The sequence below is a fragment of the Cuculus canorus genome, chromosome 22, assembly GCF_017976375.1.
Source record: "Cuculus canorus isolate bCucCan1 chromosome 22, bCucCan1.pri, whole genome shotgun sequence".
NCBI classification, from domain to species: domain Eukaryota; kingdom Metazoa; phylum Chordata; class Aves; order Cuculiformes; family Cuculidae; genus Cuculus; species Cuculus canorus.
This window is the reverse complement of record NC_071422.1, coordinates 7,802,892-7,825,576: the sequence shown is the minus strand read 5'-3', so window position 1 is coordinate 7,825,576 and position 22,685 is coordinate 7,802,892. Positions and strand designations below refer to the sequence as shown.

Genomic DNA, 22,685 nt, shown 5'->3' with positions numbered 1-22,685 from the left:
AATGCATCTTCAAAGGACAGCGAGACCATTAAAACCCGATGGGGATGGGCACGTAACTCCCACTTAGAGTTGGAACTCTCATCCTGAGTCACTACTGAGAGCACAATATTGTACCTCTGCTGAGAACTCGTGCAATGAATTAAAAACTGAGGTCCAGCAGCAGAGATCTTGCATATTGTCAGATAATGAAGGAAAATTAAATGGCTGAAAATAGAATCAAGCTTTAAATTCTTGGGTTTTTGTGTCCGTCCCTCCTGTCTCAGGCACCAAAGCCCTGCTTGCTCTCCAGAAGGGATCTGAACCAGAACACCAGGAGGGCACAGGGCAGAACAGAGAGAGCCCACAACTCCAGCACAAGCCCAGGTTTCCATCTGGACGCGGCTCCCCGCTGCACATCCCTTCTCTGCGGAGAGAAGAGCCAAACCAAACAACCACACCGTTTACATGACCACCTCACCACACAACAGAGAGATTTCAGAGCCGTCTCCTCACTGACTTACAAACACAAACTGGTTTCTGAGCAGACCACTGGCTACTCTTTTGGCAGGTAATTGTTTTCTGTCCCTTCAACTCAAAGGCAGGCTGGCACTCAAACTTCAAACTGTCCCCGTGGCGAAATGTGGATCCTTCTCTCCTGCCGTAGGCTGGGATCCCGGGGTCACCGCAGCTCCCTTGGTCAATCTCTGAAAGAAAGAAAACAGAAGTTGCATGGGGGGCAGGCTCTGAGGCTGAGAGGGTGCAATACCTCCTGTCCATCTGTGCGGCTCATCAGCGCTCGGGCAAAGACATCGCATCCCTGAGAGAGTGCCGGTCCCCCCACACCATCTCACATGGGGTACGGGCAAAACCGGCACAGAACACAGCCCAGATCTGCCTTTAACACACAAATCTTACATGTCAGTGAAAGCCCCAACAACCTCTCCTAACTGCTTCCTCAGCCTTAAATTTATGACAGCTAAATGGAACACACAGCGATACACAAGGAGATCCGTGTCTGCAGCTGCTTCATGGACTTCTTTTGAAGCAGGTAGGCCACGTGTCACTAAAGGGATCTTCAGCAAAGAGGAGACAGTTGAGGCGTGTTTGCCGGCTGCGATGTTCCCCGTCTCTCCCTCCCTTTCCATCTCTCTGTGCGGTGCCGAAGCTGACACCTCATTGCACAGAAACACACGGTTAATCTCTCGCTGCACATGTAGTTTGACTTCAAGTAAACCACGGACACAACTTTCTCTTATCTTCTGCCTGGTATGATTTCATTCCAAAGGGGCCTCCTGCTCTGTATCGCTATTAACCACAAAACTCCATTCCTTTGCAGCCTCCTCAGCGCTCCCGCATTATTCACCGGCTTCCCATTCATCTTGTCCTCCACGCTCTCTCGGTTTTATCCCCATCATCTCTGATCAGCCTCGCTGTCTTTTCTCCCCGTTTTCAATTTCTTACACCAAATTGGAAACCTCTTTTATGACATTTTCTTTACAGAGGGAAATCGCATAATCTGAGATTTGCATTACTCCATCCATAATTCCAATTTGGTTTGACTAACAACAACCACCTCGTTATGACGACGACTTCAGGCAACTGCGATACAGGTGTGTTTTGAATAGAAGTCACAAGAAGGTACCCGGGCTTCTGCTCTACGCATCCTCAACTAAAGAGTCACTGCCAGGTAATGAAGCATCCCGAAAATAATTTAACATAAATTAATCCTAAAGTTTTCAAGAAATAGGTTTCTTTTTTTACCCATCAGTGAGAACGGTTTGCCAGCATTTATGAATCCTCCTGCCAATGTTTAAGATTCGTACTGGCATAGAAGCGGCGAAACCCAAAACAGTTCAGGGATTAAAGCAGCACTGAAGTGTACAGTGCTCACCAAAAAAAAAAAACCCAAGAAATTGCACAAATCATGGTAACGAAGTTCAGCTTTGAAACTCCAGGAATAGATCAGGGTGTAGCACATGTGTTTTAAACACTGATCGTTGTGCCCTGACAGACACGGGAAGCCCCGAACGCTTTCTGCCACAAGGCAACAGTCTTCAAAAGTGAATATTTGTTGTCCCTTTCCTTCCCACCCCCTTCAAGTCTTGAAACACAGCATTATCAAACAACATCTAACAAAGAACTGCCCCGCAGGGTGCCTTTCACCCAGCGCCTCCTGCTCTGTCGACGCCTGTGCCACCAGCTGCCCTCTCTGGTTGCCGCTATCTGGTCGGGATGAGATGGATGCTGACATAGGTCAACCCATTCGTTCTTGAAACGCCGCACACAGTGTTCAGAGCCAAGGTGAGCAACAGTCACCTCCCGGCCCACGGGGAGCAGAACTTCTCAGGCCACCCCTCGCTGTTCAGAAGCTCTTCTGCCAAGCAGCAGCAAAGCTCTTCAACACAGGAGAGCAACGCTCCTGCCCGCACCGGCCTCCAGAGAGGGAACCCCGTCCTCCTAAAGCCCACGGGAGTTTGCCAGGAGGCTCAGCAACGCGGAGATTTCATCACTGACCCAAAGAGCATCCCTTTGCGCACACCTGTAGCTCTGGAGGGACGGTGGCCACGGGGCCACCACCGAGAGACACGCTGAGCAGCTCCAGCTACCGCAGAAACCAAAGGGAGCTACAAGCGTTCAGCATATTCGCGGCTTTTGTAAAATGAGGACATGCTCCGGCTACCAGACGCTCCGAAAAAATACAGGGAAGTGAAGAAAGTCCCTTTTGACCCTCTGCTGAGAAAAATACCGGGGTAAGGCAGAGGCTCTCGAAGCACTGATTGAATGGTCTCCTCCCTCTGCCACGCTGCACGAACCCAGCTGGAACATCTCCACAGAGAGCGAAATCCCAGCTTTAAGAACAGCAGAGAAACGAAGAATCGGAGCTCACATTCTGCACCGCGCACACGAGCTCCCTGATAGCAGCAGGCAAACAAAGCCAGGGCATTTCATTACACTAGAGAGGCCAGAAAATGGAATTTCTGTCCTGAGAAAATCCCCTGGCTCCTACGTTTCATCTCATACATACCGAAAAAATCATGAAATATTTAGCAGGGCAGAAATCCCAAAAATGAGTAATTCAGAAATATCAAAACATGTTACTTCAATGAGACTGAAGCGTTTCTCCTGATGAATGTTTAAGTTAAATCACTTCCACATTAGAATAATAAAAGTCAAAACTAAACAAGAACATCTAAATCAAGTGTTTTGACACTATTTAAATGAAACAAGTTGAAATGAATCTTTCAAAACTTCTCCATCAAATATTATATCGTGCAGATAAGATTTTGACAAAACAGCAGTTTCTAACAGAAAAAATGTTTCACCAGACATTTTTCATCAGCTATTTATGCTATTTGTCTGCTGGAGGTGGGTGGGGAAGCCGGGTCCCTTTGCTCGGTGCAGAGATGCAGCCCACGCTTCCAGAGTGACTAACGGGAGCCAGAGCCTCCGCCTGCGTGGGCACGGAGCTGGGCTGGGGAGCGCCAGCGCTTGATCCCTGCTCTGGCACACGGCTGCACGGAAACACCGCAGGCACACGAGATTTAGGCCACTCTTCTCCTGGGGTTCGGTGGGAATTTCTGCTCTTGCCTGCCTCGGGTCTGGAAAACGAGGATTTTGGAGTTGCAAGCAAGCAAAACTCTGGTTTCTGGAAAAAAACACCCACGCGGTGTGGGTTTTATGAGCATTTAGAGGCCATACCTGAGGAAATCACAGCATTGTCAGCTCCACTCAGAATTAAGACCCTCAAAAATACGCTTATCAAACACACTGCTTCACACATAAATAGACTTTGCTTAAACTGCTGAAAGCTGACAATGATAGGTACAGAATCATGGAACACTTTGGGTTGGAAGAGTCCTTCGAAACCCATCCAGTCCCACCCCTGCCACAGGCAGGGACACCTCCCACTGGATCAGGGGCTCCGAGCCCCATCCAACCTGGCCTGGAACCCCTCCAGGGATGGGGCAGCCACCACTGCTCTGGGCAACCTGGGCCAGGGTCTCCCCACCCTCATTTAAAACCTTTTCTTCCTCAGATCTCATCTCCATCTCCCCTCTTTCAGCTGAAAACTGTTCCCCTCGTCCTCTCTCTGCCCTTCCTGATCCAGAGCCCCTTCCCAGCTTTCCTGGAGCTCCTTTCAGTCCTGGAAGCTGCTGGTCCCACTGCTTTGGATGGAGCCCAGGATGCGGTTTGGCCATCTGGGCTGTGAGCGCACGTTGCTGGCTCACACTGAGCTTCTTCGGCATGGATCTGAAGGAACCAGGACCAGAGCGTTTCTCCTACCTAGTTCATTTTGTTGATTCCAGCGATGAGGAAAAAAAGGATCTAAAGTGAAAATACGATGAGGAGGAATGGGTAAACCAAGAAGGAAAGGCATCTAAACCACCGCTGTGATCTAACCGGCTCATTAAAACCCTGTGGCAAAACATTGAACCATTCCCGCTAAGGTTTATCCGAGACTCAAACACAAGTAACTCGACCCTGAGACCAGTTCAGGTCAACACATCATAAGCTAAAAGCCTTCGTATCTGTTGGTTCAGCAGGATTTCAGAGGTAGTGTTTTAGGACGTGAGTCAACATATTTAATGGAGAAGCAGAGTAGGAAAAAAATAAAGACTAAAGCTTTAGATAGAATTCCACCATCACCAATACTGGGGGTTAGGTAATAGAATGGTAGAATGGTTTGGGGCAAAAGGGACCTTAGAGATCATTCAGTTCTAATCCTCTGCCAGGGGCAGAGACCTATATACATATATAACATATATATAACATATATATACACACACACAAACATATAATCAATGAAAATCACTGCACATCACCTGGACTTCTGAGGGAAATCTGAGAGCATTCCACTAGAGAGAAACCAAAGCGCGTGCTCCACACCAGGAGCACAACCTCTGCTTCAAGAGCTAACTCTGAACCACAGCGCAGCAGAACTGGTTTCAGGTAAGTGCATTTTTTCCTCAAGTCTCCTTCGCATCAGGCGAACTCAGACGTCACTGTTTGTTCTCAACGCGACAAACATACACGTGTATGAACGCCCCGACGTGCAGCTCGCACGCAGGATCTCTACAGCGTTCTGTATTTACATATAACACCTATGTAAAAACAGAGGTGGAAACCCAGCGAGCTCGTCTGACCAAACACCCCGGGCAGAACCGATTCGATTAAACCAGAAAGGTCAGTAGAGGAAATCTGCTGGCTCCAGCTCTGCTGAGCTCCTAAGCCTCTTAGCACCACGGGGCTACATTTCAGCTCTACAGCTAAGCTCTCCGGAGCCAAACACTTAGTCAGCATTTCAACAACAATAAATATTGTTTAATCATCCCCTGCCTGCAGCACTCTGGCAGTTCAGAACGCAGACCTTAGTCAGCTCTACCCAAACTAACCCAATTCCAACAGAAATCCAAACGAGATCAGCGTGTGCATGTGTAAATCTTCTCTCAATTTTAATTTATTACTTCATATTAAAAAAATATAAATATAATTGTAAGACTCAATCGAAATTTGGCTCAGTTCTATTGTTTTTTCATGTTTTAATATTTCTGTCTCTTACCATAGAATTTATTGCTATTGATTTACTTCGATACTATTGCTCGTCAAATCCCAAACTCGTCAGTAGCAGAAATGTGTTTCATGTGGCTGCCCTGTCACTGGAGGTGTTCAAGGCCAGGCTGGATGGAGCTTGGAGCAACCTCAAGGTGTCCCTGCCCATGGCAGGGGTTGGAACTGGAAGATCTTTGAGGTCTCTTCCAACCCAAACCGTTCCCCGATTTTGTGATAACCCTAAATTTCTCGAGAACTTCTGAAAATGTTACCTGAAGGAATTACTGCTTCCCAACCATCCCAAGGAGTTGACTTGGGGATTTTCAAAGCATCATTTCGATGGCTGCAGGAAGCACCAGGCTGCTCTAAGGGGAAAGTACTGTCAGAAAAAGTCATCTGAGATTAAAGGAAAGAAGAGAGAAGATCAGCCCCAGCCCCCGGGAGGCTGTAAGCCTTCTCACAAGTCAAGCACTAAATTGCGGTATCAATCAGCTCGCTATAGTTGTAAGAAAGAAAAGACTTTTCCAGCAAAGTGGAGCTTAATACAAATTTCTTCTGACAAGCACTGGAAGTCCAAAAATATTGTTCTCTATTATAAGAGAGTGTCTGTTTAAAAGGATAAAAGTGGCTGCAGTGGAGACATCGGAGATTTAAAAATAATCTCCATGAACATTAATGAGCCAGATCCTCAGCTGGTAACGACTGACACAGCTTAATTGAAAATCCATGCTGTCACGCTGATTTACACCCACTGAGCATGCGGTTCCAAACGTTGCAGCATAGGTTTGGAAAACCTGAATCCAGACACCTTGTGTTTTGTATGCTCTGCCTGGTGCAAGCGTGCTTTCTCTTTACTCACAAGCCAAGCAAAGGCCCTGGGTTGGCTCCCCCTCCTCAGGAACTCCACATTAACAATCCGATAGCGTCTTGCCCTCCTCAGCACAGTCCTTCCAGCAGGTCCTTCAATCTGTGCATCCATAAATCTCTTCGGCATAACTGTCTCGGCACCAGCAACAGGCTTTACGATTGCATTACACTTCAAACGTACACTAAAACGTACATGTTTTAGGATGGATGGCTTTTTAAACGTGCTCTATAAGCAATTCTCTGCCCTTCTATTAGGCAGATTTTTGGTCCTGACTTTACACAGCTCCATTAGCTGTAATTTTCCTCTCACAATTAGGAAGCGGCGTGGCCATAAAACTGATATTGAAACTTGTTAGTAAGTTGCATATAATTTCATAATGCATTTGGCAAGTGCTAATTGCTTCTTACTTAACTGTCTCTTGCTCTGGAACTCAAAGCATTTGCAAAAACTGGAAGAGTTTTATGGATCTGGCTGAGTAGAGGTTAGCGCAACCTCAGGTCAGCGCCAGCACGGACCTCGGGCACAGAATGGAGCTCTTCGTTCATGCACAAATCCATTTTGCAAGGTCAAGAAGCTGCTACAGAAAAACTACAAAGACAACTAGAAACCCAGAAGATATTTGAATGACAGGCAGAGAGCAGCTCCTGCTCCTGACGTCTGCCAAGGACAGACCCACCCCAGGGCAGCGGCCCCTCCTTTAGGTTTGGCAGAGCCGGAACATCCCCCTTTTGTGTCTCCTATGGGAGGTGACGGACACAGAAGAGTGCAGCGAATAGGCAGCAGCTGATGAGCAGGGAAAGGAGAAGCACAGCTGACACTGGAAGCTCCATACAAGAGGACTCCGAGCATAAATGATAAGTGATGCCCAAACCGACTGGTGAGGGCACGGGGAGCACGAGCAGCTCAGCCTCGCTATAGATCAAGCTACCAACAGCGTCAAGGCAAGTCAGAGGAGGAAGGAGTCAAGCTCCTTACAGACCCAAAGTTCACAGAAGACGAACAGCAGTGTAAGGAAGTCCCTATATCATGTGCGTGGCAACTTCATGTGCTACACTGGAGAGCAAACTTAAGACTCACTGAGAGACTAGAAACAAGGAAGAGTTTCTGCACACCAAGAACGGGGAGGCCCTGGAACAGGATCCTCAGGGAAGCTGTGGCTGCCCCATCCCTGGAGGGGTTCCAGGTCGGGTTGGATGGGCTTTGGGCAGCCTGAGCCAGTGGGAGGTGTCCCTGCCCATGGGAGGGGTCGGAACTGGATGATCTTTAAGGTCCCTTCCAACCCAAACTATTCGATGATTGTATGAATACATCCACGTTAGCCTTCAGATAAGATCAACAAAGCAGCTAAGTTCTCAAAGCAAAGCCAGAGAGAGCTTTCGCCCCCCTGCAGCTGGCAGGTAGGGGTGCAGCAGCAGATGCTGCCAGGCTGCTAAGGACCAGCTGCAGACAAACGTGGCAGGAGACATCCCAGCACTGCAGAGAGCAAGCTTTTAGGCTGCAACAGTCACAGCCAGTAAGACTGAAACAGGACCATTAAGATGCTCCCTAGGCAATCAGGCTGGATTTGCTTTTGCCTTCTTTCAATTCCATTATCTCTTGTCCATGCCTAATAACTTTCCTGCTGACCCGGTCCTGCAGTCCTGTAAATACTCAGCATCACGACCCAGTCCCCTCTTGAGGTATGGCTCAGCCTGTCCAGACACGCTGGCATTTAGTCCAACCAGGTTTTATGGCAGGTCAGGTCCCTTTGGGCTCCTAACTGCTGTTATTTCAGCATCAATCAGCAGCACTTCGGGGAGGTCCTGCCCTGAACACGGTATGACACTTCCCTGAAACACGCCAAGTCCCAGGGAAATACTTTTAAAAATGAATGAACGCTAATGTGCATTTAGGGCCCTGGAAAGAAAGATTTAAATGTTCCTGCTGATGTCAGTGGAAGCTGCTGGGACTCAGATGTTTCAGGAGCAGCCCTCTTGTCTAGAGAAAGATTGTGGGGCTGCTTTTGGGCATCAGAGCCAAGAAGTGTGTGCTGATATCAGCAGGTCAGAGAGAAAACAGAAAGGCATTCCAGCGCCCTGAAAAGAGACTCAAGATGACAACAATACCGAAAAGAAGCTGACATCAAAGTGGAAGCGCTCCTGTGTGGCTGCACTGGCAGCTGCACCCCAGAAACAAGGTCCCCCTCCACTGCTGTGAGGCTTTTGGATGGAGGATGCAGAGGATGTTCTCCAGAGCAGCGCCTGCAGAGGAAGCCGAGGAACCGCGGTGCTCACAGCAAATGTGGAGGCACCAGATGGAGATTTCTGGAAACATCTAAAACCAACTCAAACGAGGAATCTAAGAAAAGCTTCAGCCAGAACCACCAGTCACTTCCAGGAGTTAGGAGGAACAGCTTTCCACCACACCTCCTCTACCTTCACAAATACCTACGATGACAGTAAACACAGCAGCTTATGACCAGTCCAGCATTCACAACCTAATCCATTTTGTACGTTTCTTTTCAAAACCTCCAGTATTAACTTCTATTTCACTTGAGATACGCCAGACCAAAGTTTACAGTACTTGATACCACTAATCTACTGGAACCACGGATTACTCGACCTCATTTCCCCCTGCAGACACAGCCTGTTGCATTCAGCTGAAAATCCACCAACTCTTTTCCAACAAAGCAGATGAAACAGCAACAACACATTACCCATCCGCCTGCTTTCATGGAAAAGGAATCACAAAATCTGTTCTTAGTGGAGCAAAGCTTCAGCACTAAAGACAATCTGCAGAGTTTCAATATATTTAGAGAAGCTTCCTTCTCTCTTTTCTCCCAAACAACTGTACCCATCTCATCCCTGATGCTTTGAAAAGAGGTGTATTCTGAGAGAGACGCTTGGATTACCTTCATAGGTTGCTTTGAATCCCAGCAAGTTGCTGACGCTGTCTGTCTGGAAGAGGAGCCACATCTGGTGGTGGGTGCTAACGATGAGATCGGGGACAGTGGTGCCCGTCAAGCTGTAAAAATGAGCAAGAACAAGTAAAGAGCTTGTATCTCTCCCAAAATTTATTTTCCTACCAAAATAAAGAGCACATACACCTCTGTAGGAGCAGAAAACAGCAAGAGCAATGCCAACACAATTAAGAATAAGCCCAAACCAGAATACTGTCCAAAAACCTGATGGATTTTCAAGACTGATGAGCCTCTCGGTGCGTTTCTGCACACTCCCTAAGCAACAAGCCTTCTACCGTAGCTGAGAGCCTGTGAGTTATTACCATCATCACTATAATAAGTACAATTTGGTACCATTATTACAATATATTATCCAGCATCAATAGTGATAATTTCCTTTCTAACTGAAGCAAAACATAAGCAAACAAATAAAACTCCCAGAACCCACGCTGGTGACTGAGTCCTCTTAACTGTCTCGAGAGGCGTTTTCCGATATTAGAAAAAAACTATTTTCACCACATTCTCTGTTACATTTCTGTCTTGACGGAGGAGTTTCCACAAAGATCTCCAAAAAACCCTGGAAGAGGAAGCACGAGCCTGAGATTCTGCTGAACGCCCTGTGAGCCCTTGAGGAGCGTTACTGGTCCAGGCACTACGGGATGATCAGGACACCACCTCCCCTTCAAGGATGCTCCTAGGAGAGCCAAAACGATTTACAAAAATGCCACCGATATACCGGTATTAATGAGCCGTGTGTGGCTCATTCAGCCCTTGGGATTAATCACTTCGCTGCGGTTCAACACAGCTTTAGAGTTTTCTCCCCCGCCCACACAGGCAGCAGTGCAGGCGCTCGCACACACAGACGCCTGCTTGGAGCGCGGCTCCTTCCCTCCCCTCTACTTCTGCAAACAGAGGAACGGCGTGGGCAGGGACCATTACTACCGAGCAGGAGTGTGGTGTTGCCTGTCTCGGCAGTGGTGTTTAGCGCTGTTTTTACACCGTTTCTGCCAAGGTATCATGTGTGATAAATTTATAAATTACCCTAAGTGCAACCACTGCAAGTGCATCCGTGTTTTTTCTGTTCCTGAAGCGTTTGCTTCAATCCAAACACATCCATATGTATGGGCATGGCTTCTGCTGGCGCCGTTCTCCAGCACAACGGCAGCACCTGGAAGACTTCTTGATATGAGAAGGCTCTGAGGAGACCTTACAGAGACCTTCCAGCACCTGAAGGGGCTACAGGAAAGCTGGAGAGGGGCTGTTCATAAAGGTTTGTGGGGATAGGATGAGGGGCAATGGGTATAAACTGGAGAGGGGCAGATTTAGACTGGACATAAGGAGAAATTTCTTCATTATGACAGTGGGGAGGCCCTGGCCCAGGGTGCCCAGAGCAGTGGTGGCTGCCCCATCCCTGGAGGGGTTCCAGGCCAGGTTGGATGGGCCTTGGAGCCCCTGATCCAGTGGGAGGTGTCCCTGCCCATGGCAGGGAGTGAAACTGGATGGGCTTTAACATCCCTTTCAACCCAAACTACTCTATGATTCTACGATAAAATTGATCCCTGAGCTTTCAAGGCAGAATTATTGCAAACCAATCCAGCCAGGGAATAAACCCAGCAGCTGCATGGTAAAAGAATCCTGGGAATAAACGGAATTTGCAACCTCCAGGGGTAAGTGCTGTGATTCCCAGTTTCCTGGGTAATAAGAGTCAGTATGGCTGATCTGCCCATTAGCGTGGGTTTAAAGCGAATCCAAACGACTGCTCGAAGGTTTGTGTTGCTCATTCCACTCACTTGACATCCTTAACACCAGCTGCCTGATGAGTGCCAGATTCCTTCCAACAGCCTTACAGGAACCTAATGTAAATGGGACCAACCTTACCATACACAACTCTCCTCCTCATCCCAGGGATACTCATCAAGTCACACAGAATCATAGGATGGTTTGGATCAGAGGGGACCTCAAAGCCCATCCAGTTCCACCCCCTGCCATGGGCAGGGACACCTCCCACTGGCTCAGGGGCTCCAAGCCCCATCCAACCTGGCCTGGAACCCCTCCAGGGATGGGGCACCACCACTGCTCTGGGTAACCCGAAGCAGTGTTTCACTACCCTCATTGTGAAGAATTTCTTCCTAATGTCTAATCTAAATCTTCCCCCTTCCAATTTAAAGCCATTACAAACACACCAGGGACTACAAAACACCTGAAATCAGTCACTGCTCAAGTGCTGGCTGTAGAACACAGAGCACGTTGTTCCCTGAAATCACAATTCTTGTCTCCCAAGTCCATCAAAGCTCTCCCAGTTCTGCCCCACTTTTGTTCTGTTCTTGATCTGACCTGGATCAGAGATTGTATTGATCATAGGGTGCTGGTAAATTAAGAAGTAATCTTGTTTTAATGACTTTTTTTGCATCCGTAGAGTTTGATGGGGAGCACAGAAGTGCTACTGTTGATTCTTTTCAAGTTATTTAAGGAGCAGACGGGCAGAAATGAGGAACAGACCAAGAGACAAACCTTCAGAAAAAGGCGCCTCAAAGGTTTTTGCACGTTCTCCCATCCCGCTTTAACGAGCTGAATGATTGATTTGGGTGCTTGTTACTTTAGGGAATAAAATCCTCTCTGCAAGTCAGAAAGCTCAGCCTAACAATCTGTTATGTTCTCCGAGACGCGTTTTACAGGGATGTGAGTGAGACTGGAAACAAATGGTCCCTCATATCTCAGCTTGGGAAAACGTCTGCTGCTTTGCACATTGATGCAAATGTATTTCTTGAATTGAAAGGCTGTACGACTGAGATCCTCTTGGAGCGCCGAGAATAAATGAAGAGCAGTAAGAAAACTGAACTCCTGTCTTTGACGGAGCTCGGTTTCTGCATGCCGATTCCTCAAAAACTCTACAGCTTGTATCCAATGGATACGTGAACCCGCCTGACAGCAGGCAACGGGCAGCAATCGCTGAGAAAAGCTGTCCATGGACTTTGAACCACATTCATTACAAATGGAGTATTTCTGTGCTCTTTCACATTTCGCTTGTTTTCAGCTTATCCTTTCAGATTAAAAATGAAAATAAATGAATTTCCGTGTTTAGCTTCGCATCAGCGACACAATGGGAAGTTCTCCTGCTCTGGGAGAGGACACCACACGCTGCACCTTGTGTGGACAGTCTCAGCCATCCCAAATCCACATCAACAACGTGTCAAATTGCTAACGCAGAGTGAGAAAATGTGGAATGAATAAAACCAAACCCACGAAAATCTTCACGGGCTTTAGGGAAACAGAAAGGGAAGGAATGAGAAATCATTTCAGCAAGTTATTGCAAACTACTCCCCTGGTGGTAATTTGCACATTTTGACCAATCAGTTGTGAAATGTTCTGTGACACTTTAATTACAAACACTTCTGCAATAACCAGACTTTACATTTACATCCACTGCAGGTTAGGAGGGTTCCTGCCCTCAGCACCACTGACCTTCACGTTCAGAAAATAAACGTATAGGAAAATGGATCTCAGAGAAAATGCAATTTTTGGAAAGACAAACATCAAGATAAGAGAAAACAAAGTAGGAGGCTGATTCATGTGGAAAAACAAGCGGAGAGGAGGAATTAAAAAACACAAAATGAAATACTCTCTTCCAGTTGGAAAGAGTACAGCAGCTTTGCAAGAGTGGCTTCTGGAGAGCTGTTTTCTCTTATACATTTTTCATTAGACAGAAAAGAAGAGAGTCTCTCAAGCTAAGACATTAAAGCTGGATGCTGGTGGCCCTGGCTCCAACACTTCGTTCATCACTTTAAATATTGCTTTGGAACATCATGGTGAATTTTCCCTGCTTCTGCTCTGGTACTCGGCCTTGTGAGTGCCCTCAAGATGTTGAAGAGGTTGAGAAACACCAGTGGCTTACGCCTTGACTCACAACAGCCAAATGATACCCCAAGGTGGCAAGAAGTCACGCTTCCAGCAGCGGTCAGGACACGGAGACAATCAGGGGCACGTCTGGGCTCAGGAACATGGAGAAAAAATGCCTGGAGGTGCTCAAAGCTGCCCTGAAGTCAGGAAGCTCAGGCCAGAGCAAACTTCGCCACAGTGGAGCACCATGCACGCCTCATGCTCCTGCCCCACTACCCACACACACTCTGGGGTGGCTGTACCCCACCTTTGGGCTTGCAGGGGTGAACGGCGTCGCTTGGATCGGACACGCCGAGAGGAAAAGAGATTTCTGGAGTACCGAAGGCCATCCTGAGGCCCAAAGCAGCTTTTAAATTTTGGATTTGCATAAAGCTGCACAGTATTTGAATTCAACAGTTCAAAGAAGCTATAGCAGAAGCATTGTCCCTTCAGTAAAGGGGATGTGAATGATACACAGTTATCATAATTATATTTGAGTGGTACACAAACTGATTTCTCACTGACCCTTCAGGAAAAGGAACAGAGAGACTTCACCGGAGAAAGGACAAACATAAGCCATCAGCATCACTGAGTTAATGAGAATAAGAAGCCTTCTGAAAGATGACCAAGGCTTCCTCTTTTTCAACACTGGCATCTTCTAGGGGCTATTGTCAAAGATCCTGACTTACCCTGTGCTACAGAGGGATCCACTCCCACTACAGCCACTTCCCAGCATGGTGCAGGTTCAGAGTGGAGCAAAGGGTACATAAAACTAAAACTCGGAAAGACAGGGAAGTTTAAAAGGAGAAAAACCTCTCTATGGAGCGCACACTGCCACATTTCATGAAGGCTTGGAGGTCCCAGCACATGCTCTCCTCAGAGCAGCCAAGAGCTTACACCAACCTCAAAACTGCCCAAATACCAGCAGACACCAGCAATGCTTGCTTCCATGGTGTAACACACATGGGTCAGGAAAAACCCTTCCCTTCCATCTACTATCCCACACATTCCTTTATATCATTCCAATCGATGTGTTCCTTCCAACTCGCACCAAAACCGAGACGGCAAACACCAACACAGAGCAGATTTCCCTGTTATTCCCACTGTAAGATAAAGCCTTTGGTCTTCAAATCTTCTAAAAACAACAGACTGACAACATCGCAATTCCTTAAACTAAAAGATGGCAGCATTTGAGAGGTCATCTCCTTAAGCATGGCTGGACTGACCCTGTATTGGTCCAAAAATCCTTTCTTTGTAATTAAAATTGAAAAAGAAACCCAAACCCCAAACCCAAACAACCAAAACCTTTCAAAAAATCACAGGAAATGCTGATACAAAAAGGACTGGAAGGGAAGTAGGACCATCTACAAGGTTTCCTCTACTGCAGAAACCTCCATAGAACATTGGATCTATGAACTAAAGGGAGACCAGTTCTCAGCCTTGAAGAAGCACGTATCATCGTTTACACAAATGCACACTGGGTGTAAAACGCTCAGTGTCACTCAATGAGAGAGATCCAAACGGTTCTCAGTTTCTGCCTGGTTTGCATTCACTCTTGCTCCAAATGTGAAGGTCACTTGGCTCCCTCCAAGAGGCTCCAACAGAGGCAGCTCAAGAGAAGCGAAGCAAAGAGGAAAAAGCCCTCCTGTGAGCTGAAGCCAAAGAGAACGCGATGAGGGATGAGCAAACCAAGAACAATCCGCTCCACCACAAATGGCAAACAGCATATGAACCACCCAGCAATGCCCAGGGAGCAGACTGGGACTCTCCATCCAAACACACCGGCTACAGCTCACCAGGCAAAGCTGAGGCGTGGGGGCTCACGGGGACAAAGGACATGCTACTTACACGTAAAGCACAGTTTTCTGGTCTCCGACTTGTCCGCCATCCCCCACTGTCAGAGTGTCATATCCTCTTTCTAGTTCAAATTCTTCAAAGGTGAGTTTGATAACCTGGCAAAGATGCAGCACGTTAATATGAGTCAACTGCCACAGTAGCCAGCAGATCCTCTTGTCTTGTGTATTTATCTGTTTGTCTATCCAAGAGCAATTTCTAAGAGCATTAATATCTCCAGGACATCACCAGAGGTGACCGTCCTCACTTTTTATAGCGCTGGAGCCCTTCTTCCCAGACAAATTGAGCTCTTACTGAAATTATCTCTCAGATTTTTCTGCTTTATCTATTGATTTTCTAGATGACTTTATTGATAAAGATGTGTGTGCTGGGGTTTCAGCATGCTTTTTCCACCAGGTTCTGCTACCATTTCTTTCATTAACCTGCAATTACAGTGATGGCTTTGAACGTGCAGAGTGTTTGTTACATACGACTTCCTTCTGCTCTACGTTGCTTAGAAAGCTTTCAACGTTTTCAGACCCTTTTGTCTGACCAAGAAAGGCTTTGTGTGAATTACCGCTCAAAGAAATTGTTTCAAGCTGTCTGCAAACACAATTATCATCATATTTGTCCACAAATGTTTGTTTCCTGTGTTTACTCTCCTGTTCCACCCCAACCTTTCACGCCACTGGATCTTGCTGCCTCCTCCAGGTATCACTTCGGAGCAGAGGGCCCACAGAAGCTGAGAGGTTTGAAATCTTAAATAACTGAAAATTACAATGTGATGTAGGGGACAAAAGTCTTAATCCAGTCTTAGACAGCACAGACAAACAGAAAAGGAAGAGAGCTTAATTTACAGGAGAGCTTTACACCACCCACACCACCAGCAAAAATCAACAGTAGCTTTGCTTCTTAAGAGAGTTTTAACTGATAGGATTCAGGAAAGCTCTTAAACACGTGAATGCATTCAGATCTTTGTCCGTGTGCCTGTAAGTATGTGAAATTTCCTAACTTTTAACCAACTAAATTTAGGTTCACACTATGCTATTTCACACAGCACATTAATGAGAAGGACCTACACGTGTGCAGAGCCCCACAGACACATGGAACCCCCCTACACCTCTTCCCTTGGGGCAAGGATACGAGGCACAGCAAAACTAACAGCTTTGTCCTATAATTTCCTGCCTGTTATTGAAGCGGCGTCTCCTGCCAACGCCGGCAGTCGCAGAAGGGTAACAGCCCCAAAGTTAAAGCCAAAAGCAACAACTAACAGCATTATGTAGAACGGGAGCGTGTTGTGCCACTCTCTGAGGCTGTTAGGGACCCTCCAGGAAGACGAGACTTTGCTGTCAAATGCTACTCAACTTTAACTTTCTTCAGTAAGAAAATGGGTTAAGTTGGACGTCAAATGCCAAGAGAGGGCTTTAAAAATAATAGCTGTATATATATAGCTCAGATGGAACTGCCACACGCTCCCATCTTCTACAGAGAAACACAAGTAGTACTTCTCAAATGCATAGAAAAGCCAATCGGATATTCTAGCTGTAAAATCAGGTATCACCCAAAAGCCCCACGATGGTGGAACGGGCCTGGGTGATCCTTCATACAAGTTGGGAACCATTAATTTTAGTCGTAGTACCGAAATATTAACCTGTGCAGATTATTATTAAACCATGTAATGATGGAATAATGTAATTAATACAATGAACACACTACTGTAAAATGGCACACATCATTAATTAAATCAGTCATTCAAGTAAGTGGCCTTCTAAGGAGTCCGACCCTAATTAAATAACTAATTACATTCTCGTATACTGAAGACTCTAACCCAGTGGCACAGGAACAGGATGCTGAATACAATATTTATTTATCCATTTTCCTATTTTCTTTTTGGTCTGAAAGCTGAAAGTTATTTAATGATTCATTAAAAATCAAGAGACCTACCAGGACACACAAATACCCGGATGACACAAAACCTCACTTATAAGCTGATGAAGTGATAGGAAGCAATTAGTAAAGTCAAGAGAACAGGCTGGAATGTGACACTTAATTGTAAGGTTTTGTACTGCAAAGTGATCTGCAGTGCAGACGCATTCATAGGAAAGCAACCACAATAATTCTCTCCATGGAGAGCAGCACCTCTTGCACTTTATCCCAACGCTTTACAAACAGCATCACTCATTCCCCCACAACTTCTCCCCAGTCTCAAGCATTTTGAACACATAGAATCATGGGAATGGGTTGGAAGAGACCTCAAAGCCCACCCAGTTCCACCCCCTGCCATGGGCAGGGACACCTCCCCCTGGATCAGGGGCTCCAAGCCCCATCCAACCTGGCCTGGAACCCCTCCAGGGATGGGGCAGCCCCCACTGCTCTGGGCAACCTGGGCCAGGGCCTCCCCACCCTCACAGAAAAACATTTCTCCCTAAGATGTCATCTCAATCTCCCCTCTTTCAGCTGAAAACCCTTCCCCCTCATCCTATCCCTGCCCTCCCTGATCCAGAGCCCCTCCCCAGCTTTCCTGGAGCCCCTTTCAGCACTGGAAGCTACTCCCTTCTCTTCCCCAGGCTCTCACAGCCTGTCCTCACCTCTCTCCATTTGGGACAGATCACCCCATGGAGGGGTCTATCTCTCTCTGCCGAGGACACAGGAAGGCTGGATGCAGCTTTATTTGGTGAGATAGGCTCCAGGTGAGAATAACCCCCTGAGAAATATCATCCAGCAACAACCATTACGTCCAGAAGGTTCAGAAATAGTTTGAATGCAAATTCACCAATTACCATATGCATGTCTCAGTTCCCAGGTGATTTATTTCTCCACTGTGGTTGAAATTAATTCCCAAGGCACCGGCAACCAGCAAAATCCTACATACCCCGAATATCGCCCACACAGGTTTGATGTCACCCTTGGTATAGAAGATAATTCCAAGGTGTTGACCGAAGAGCACTCTGCCCTTAACACTGTTTATGGAGGGTTCTGAGCAAACTTGGAGGGGATTACGTAGCTCAGGGAATCTGGCTCACAGTTCCTTTCAAATATAGAACAGATGACTTGCAAGTGAGTTCTGAACTCGACTCAGTGGTTTTCCCATCGCTCATATTAAAAGCTTCATATCACAGGACTTGATCCAAAGGCCCCTCAAGTCAATAAAATGATTACCACGGATTTCAGCAGGCAGCAGCTCAGGCCCATAATGCTTTTACCTTCAAGTATTTTACAGGCATTTTAATTAATTCATCTTCACCTCCTTCCCTCGCCCGTGCTCAGGGATGCACAGCGATGAGATCATCCCCTCTGCTCCCATCGGCAACGTGAGTTGGGGAAGGGAATTCTCCAATTTAGCAACACGTTCCTAACACTGAGACTGCTTTAAGTCTGCAGGAGATCTGTGTGGACTTCTCAGAGGTCACACTACATGACTTGTCAAGGTAGCTATCCCAGTGACCGAGCCGGCATCGAAACTCACACAGCAGCCTCTCCACGCCACGCTGGGTCGGGGACATGTAGCTTCTCCAGAGTAATTAGTGACCGAACGAGAGAAAATGGCCTCGAGTTGCTCTGGGGAGGATTAGATTGGATATTAGGAAAAATTTCTTTACTGACAAAGTGGTGAAGCCCTGGCAGAGGCTGCCCAGGGCAGCGGGGGAGGCCCCATCCCTGGAGGGGTTCAAAAAACGTGTAGCGTGGCCCTTTGGGACATGGCTTAGCAGGCACAGCGGGGCTGAGCTGACTGGATGAACTTGAAGGTCTTTTCCAACCTTAACGATTCCATGACTCTATATACACTGCTGCACCGGCCTACGGAGCCACCTCGGGAGCGGTGCTGGACAACAGGAACCGCCCGTGCCAGGGAATCTACTCCCCTTTGAGTATTTGCATCGATCGGCTGGTCCTGTCTGCACAACTTGGGTTTCTGGAGCCTTAATGAATTTACTAAACAGCAGAAAACACTAAGGGCAATTCTTTGTTTCCATTTGTTTCCCATCTTCCTGATGAGTGCCAGAAGGAAGCCTGCACCTTGTCTGGGCTCTGGAGCCCCCGCCGCAGCCCTGGGCGCCAGCTCACCCCAAAACCAGCAGGCGAGGAACAAGCGGGGTCAGCAGTGGCTTTCCCGAAACAATCAGTGCATTCCTCCCAACCCTCCCTGCTTCAAAGAGATGGAGAGCTGTTCCCTATCTGTAAATTACGCTTCCAGGATGAAACGTTCAAAACCCAGAAACCTTTTATAATCTGCTATTCCTAATCAACTGTTTATCACTTCAAAGAAAACGGCTGTCTCTTTGCAGTTAACACGAGCGGCTGCTCCAACCAATCCTTCCTTATTTCAGTTGCGCTGCACCTCTGCACCGAGTGATGTTGCAGCCCATGGAGCATAAATTACACTTCCTTTTGCCGCTGAATCTCTGCTCCAAGCTGGCAAATACTGAAATTAATGGATTTTACCAATTTCAGTCCCTTTTATATTTATGAAAGCTAAGGATCAGGACTTGCAGACTCTGTTTTCTAATCAAAGCTTATTATTACACAGGTTTAAAAGCTGAGGAAGAAAACTCATCGGTGGAACAAAGAGGAGAAACTTTCCAGAAGTAGAAATTCACAGACAGCAAGTTTTTGGGAAACAAGACAGTTTGCCCAGGAAGCTCAGGAAAGGAGAAGCTCATCCCATCGCACCACTAATAGAGAAGAAGAAAAAGTTTGTGCACAAGGCTGGCAGAAAACCAAATGGCCAGAGCTGAAGATTAGACTCTGAGTATTCAACATGAAAGCAATGGGGCAAAGGGTCAATGAAACAGCGGACATGGCCAACAAGCATCTCTTGACAGCTGATTGCCATTTCTTTCTTCATCATATGTACCAGAAAACCCAACTGGAAGTGCATTAGTGTACATAACACCCAGGGCGTGGCTCCACCTAACTCACTGCAGCTTCTTTCCAAACCATTTTATATTTTATATATTATACAAGAAGTGGATTTTGGTGGTCTTTGAAGGACAAAGATGCAGAAAATCAAAGATAAATGTAACACACGTACCACAGCCTGGGATGTAGTCCTCCGCTGCCCGTGCCCAGGCAGTGAACACCCAAAGGTCTGCAGGCCAGAGACTGAAAAACACAGCTGACACTTGAGCAGCGAGAGCTGATGGTACACGTGGTCTGTTCCCCACTTGCACATTACCCTGATGAAGAACCTCCTGGGTCTGATTAACGAGTAAATCGCTCCTAATAGATCAGCACTGAAAACTGTCCTGATTCTACACTCGTTTCCCAGAATTCGGGTCATTCCTACAGTCCTGTGCAGCCAAACCAAGACATCCGCTGGATGAAATGACCGGCTAATGCCAGCCCTTTAAATACAGACTCATTCTGCAACTGGAACGTAGGAATACTCCTCATTAAAATCCTAATTCCCCAGCAATCTGCACTTATTAAAGACCTGAACTGAGGAGAGAGAAGCAGAACCGGAGAGGCTCTCCAGGCAGCTCCAGCCCCTGCACGGCCAGCGCTCCGGAGGGAGAGGATGAGGTACCATCCCATCAGCTGCCGAAGGCTGCCAGCACTGCTACAGACCATAATGATTTCTAGCAAAAGGAGATCCTTGGATACTAACATGTGTGTGAAACGCCGTCCTCGGATAAGCAGCAAAAGGCAGTGGTTGGCCCAGAGGCAAGGACCGAGGCATAACTGACAGAATAAGCACGCGAGCTCAGCGTCAGCATGCAAGATTTGCTCGTGAGCTGATGGAGATGATTTTAGTAGGAATCCAGATACCAAAAAGAATGAAACTCATCACCTTCTGAGAGCAGAAGATGGTGAATAACACCTCAGAAAGTGGATTATGAGCTACACAGCAAAGTAACTTCGGTTCTTGTTCTTATGTTCCGATGCCGATCTAGAGAAGAGGAACAGGCTGAATTTGCAGGAACGGGAAAAGCTGCGAGACACTGAATGTTGCCCTCCCTGAGCCAGCAGAACATGGAAGGGACCTGATCTTGCAGAGGCCCAGCCAGTAAAGCTTTGCTCTCTCTGTGATCAGCAGCAACAGACACGAGTCACACGCGTAGACCAGTGGGGATAGAAAATCCCCACCAACTTCCCCTCTCCCAAACTGCAGAGAACGCAGGAGGGACTTGTTTATAGATTTACAATACCGCATAAAGAGCAGTCGATGAACCATGCCTCACTCACCCTCTGCCCTCTGGGGGCCGAAATCCCTGTTGGAGAGAGGCCAGCCACCGGGCAAGAGGAAGCGATCAGCATTCCTGGCACAGCCGTCCTGCCCCACCGGAGAGCCGGCTTAATGAGGTGCTTTGCTAAGCTCTTTGGCATTTCACCACTATTCACGCCAAGATATCAAAGAGGTTTCGATTAAAAATAATTACATTCACTTTTAATTACATCCTTTAACAAAATGAATTTTCAGCAGAGAGGCAACGTGAGCGTTGCGGTCTTTAAAGACAGTTGAGGAACACGTGGAAAAAGCCTGTTGGAGAAGAAGAGGCCACAACATCAGAAACAGAGGCCTGGATGGCTAAATATCAGTGAGCAGTCCTCTCGGGAAGCAAAACTGTACAACATTTCAATTGAGGCACTGAACTAATGACGTGGAGGCGCATCTCTGAGACCTACCTTGGCCGGATTGAGCGCTGTGATGACCCACACGCAGTAGGCGTTGTTATCGTACTGCACAGGGTAGTTGGGAGAGGTTATCACACCGCTGGGACCACGAAGGTACATGTCACACATCCTAGCTGCAAAGAGGAAAACAGGACAGACTTTGGGTGAGGTCTCAGCTTTGGGCCATGCACCATTCTCTTTGTTCATGGAGAGGAGAGGGGGAGAGACGCATGGAAGTGCAGGCGAATTAAAAATCTCTGCTCTGTGTTGTTTCTACTAGCCAAAAGATTTGTTTTGTTCCATGTAACATCAGAAATAAGGGATTTATCCGTGATGAACAGATGAGTGGGGTGTTCCCAGGGGCTGTCAAACAGATGGACCACCAGATCAACCCAAACCGCCCCATTCTCTAGCACTCAGACCGCTTTTATTTATCTTTTACTATATTAAAGCCCTCACAGAAATACTTTGGTGTCCAGGACAATGAAAGCAACCGCATGGAAGACTCCAGCTAAGACACTGCTCCTTTTTCATGTCCCCCAGAAGGTCGTTTTCCTTTCCTCACTGCAGGTCAAACCCAATACTGCAGAGTAAGTATTTATTAGGTATGGGCTGACCTCATTCTGACACCACCTTGGACTCAGAACCAAAGTAGCAGCTCAACCTCATATCTCAAAGAAGCTGAAAAGTGCTTAAGCAGGGAAATGTTTGCCTCTGGTATTCCTTTGATATAATATTTCACCAGTAAAGTAAAGAACAGCATCCAGGTTTTGTAACGGCTTCTGCTCTTGTGAGGGATCCGCAAAATTAATTTCTCTCCAATCCCAAAGGAGCCGTATTTGCACATGTGGCATCTGGAAGGCTTTTTTCCTCTCTGAATAGCAGTAAAGCATGAAAAAATTATCTCCTGGCCAAACTGACTACACAGGTGGTCACAAGGGAACGTGAGCAACACTGAGAAGCAGCTCAGGAAGGAGCTGAGCACATCCATCCATGATGCTCAAACCACGTTCCTCATCGGACCCC

General features: G+C 47.1%; 1 protein-coding gene across 3 annotated transcripts in view; it reads right to left on the bottom strand.

The window, feature by feature from the left end:
- CSMD2 (CUB and Sushi multiple domains 2) overlaps positions 1 to 22,685 on the bottom strand; it is a 295,469-nt gene that overhangs the window by 127,002 nt on the left and 145,782 nt on the right. For 2 of the 3 annotated variants that reach the window (XM_054086316.1, XM_054086315.1), the window contains 4 exons: positions 21,672 to 21,793; positions 15,060 to 15,163; positions 9,288 to 9,400; positions 501 to 683 (listed from right to left, as the gene is read on the bottom strand). The exons of the other annotated variant lie outside the window; for it this stretch is intronic. In XM_054086316.1, the coding sequence (XP_053942291.1) occupies positions 501 to 683; positions 9,288 to 9,400; positions 15,060 to 15,163; positions 21,672 to 21,793 (522 nt within the window). The remainder of the gene's footprint in view (positions 1 to 500; positions 684 to 9,287; positions 9,401 to 15,059; positions 15,164 to 21,671; positions 21,794 to 22,685) is intronic. 3 annotated transcript variants of the gene reach the window in all.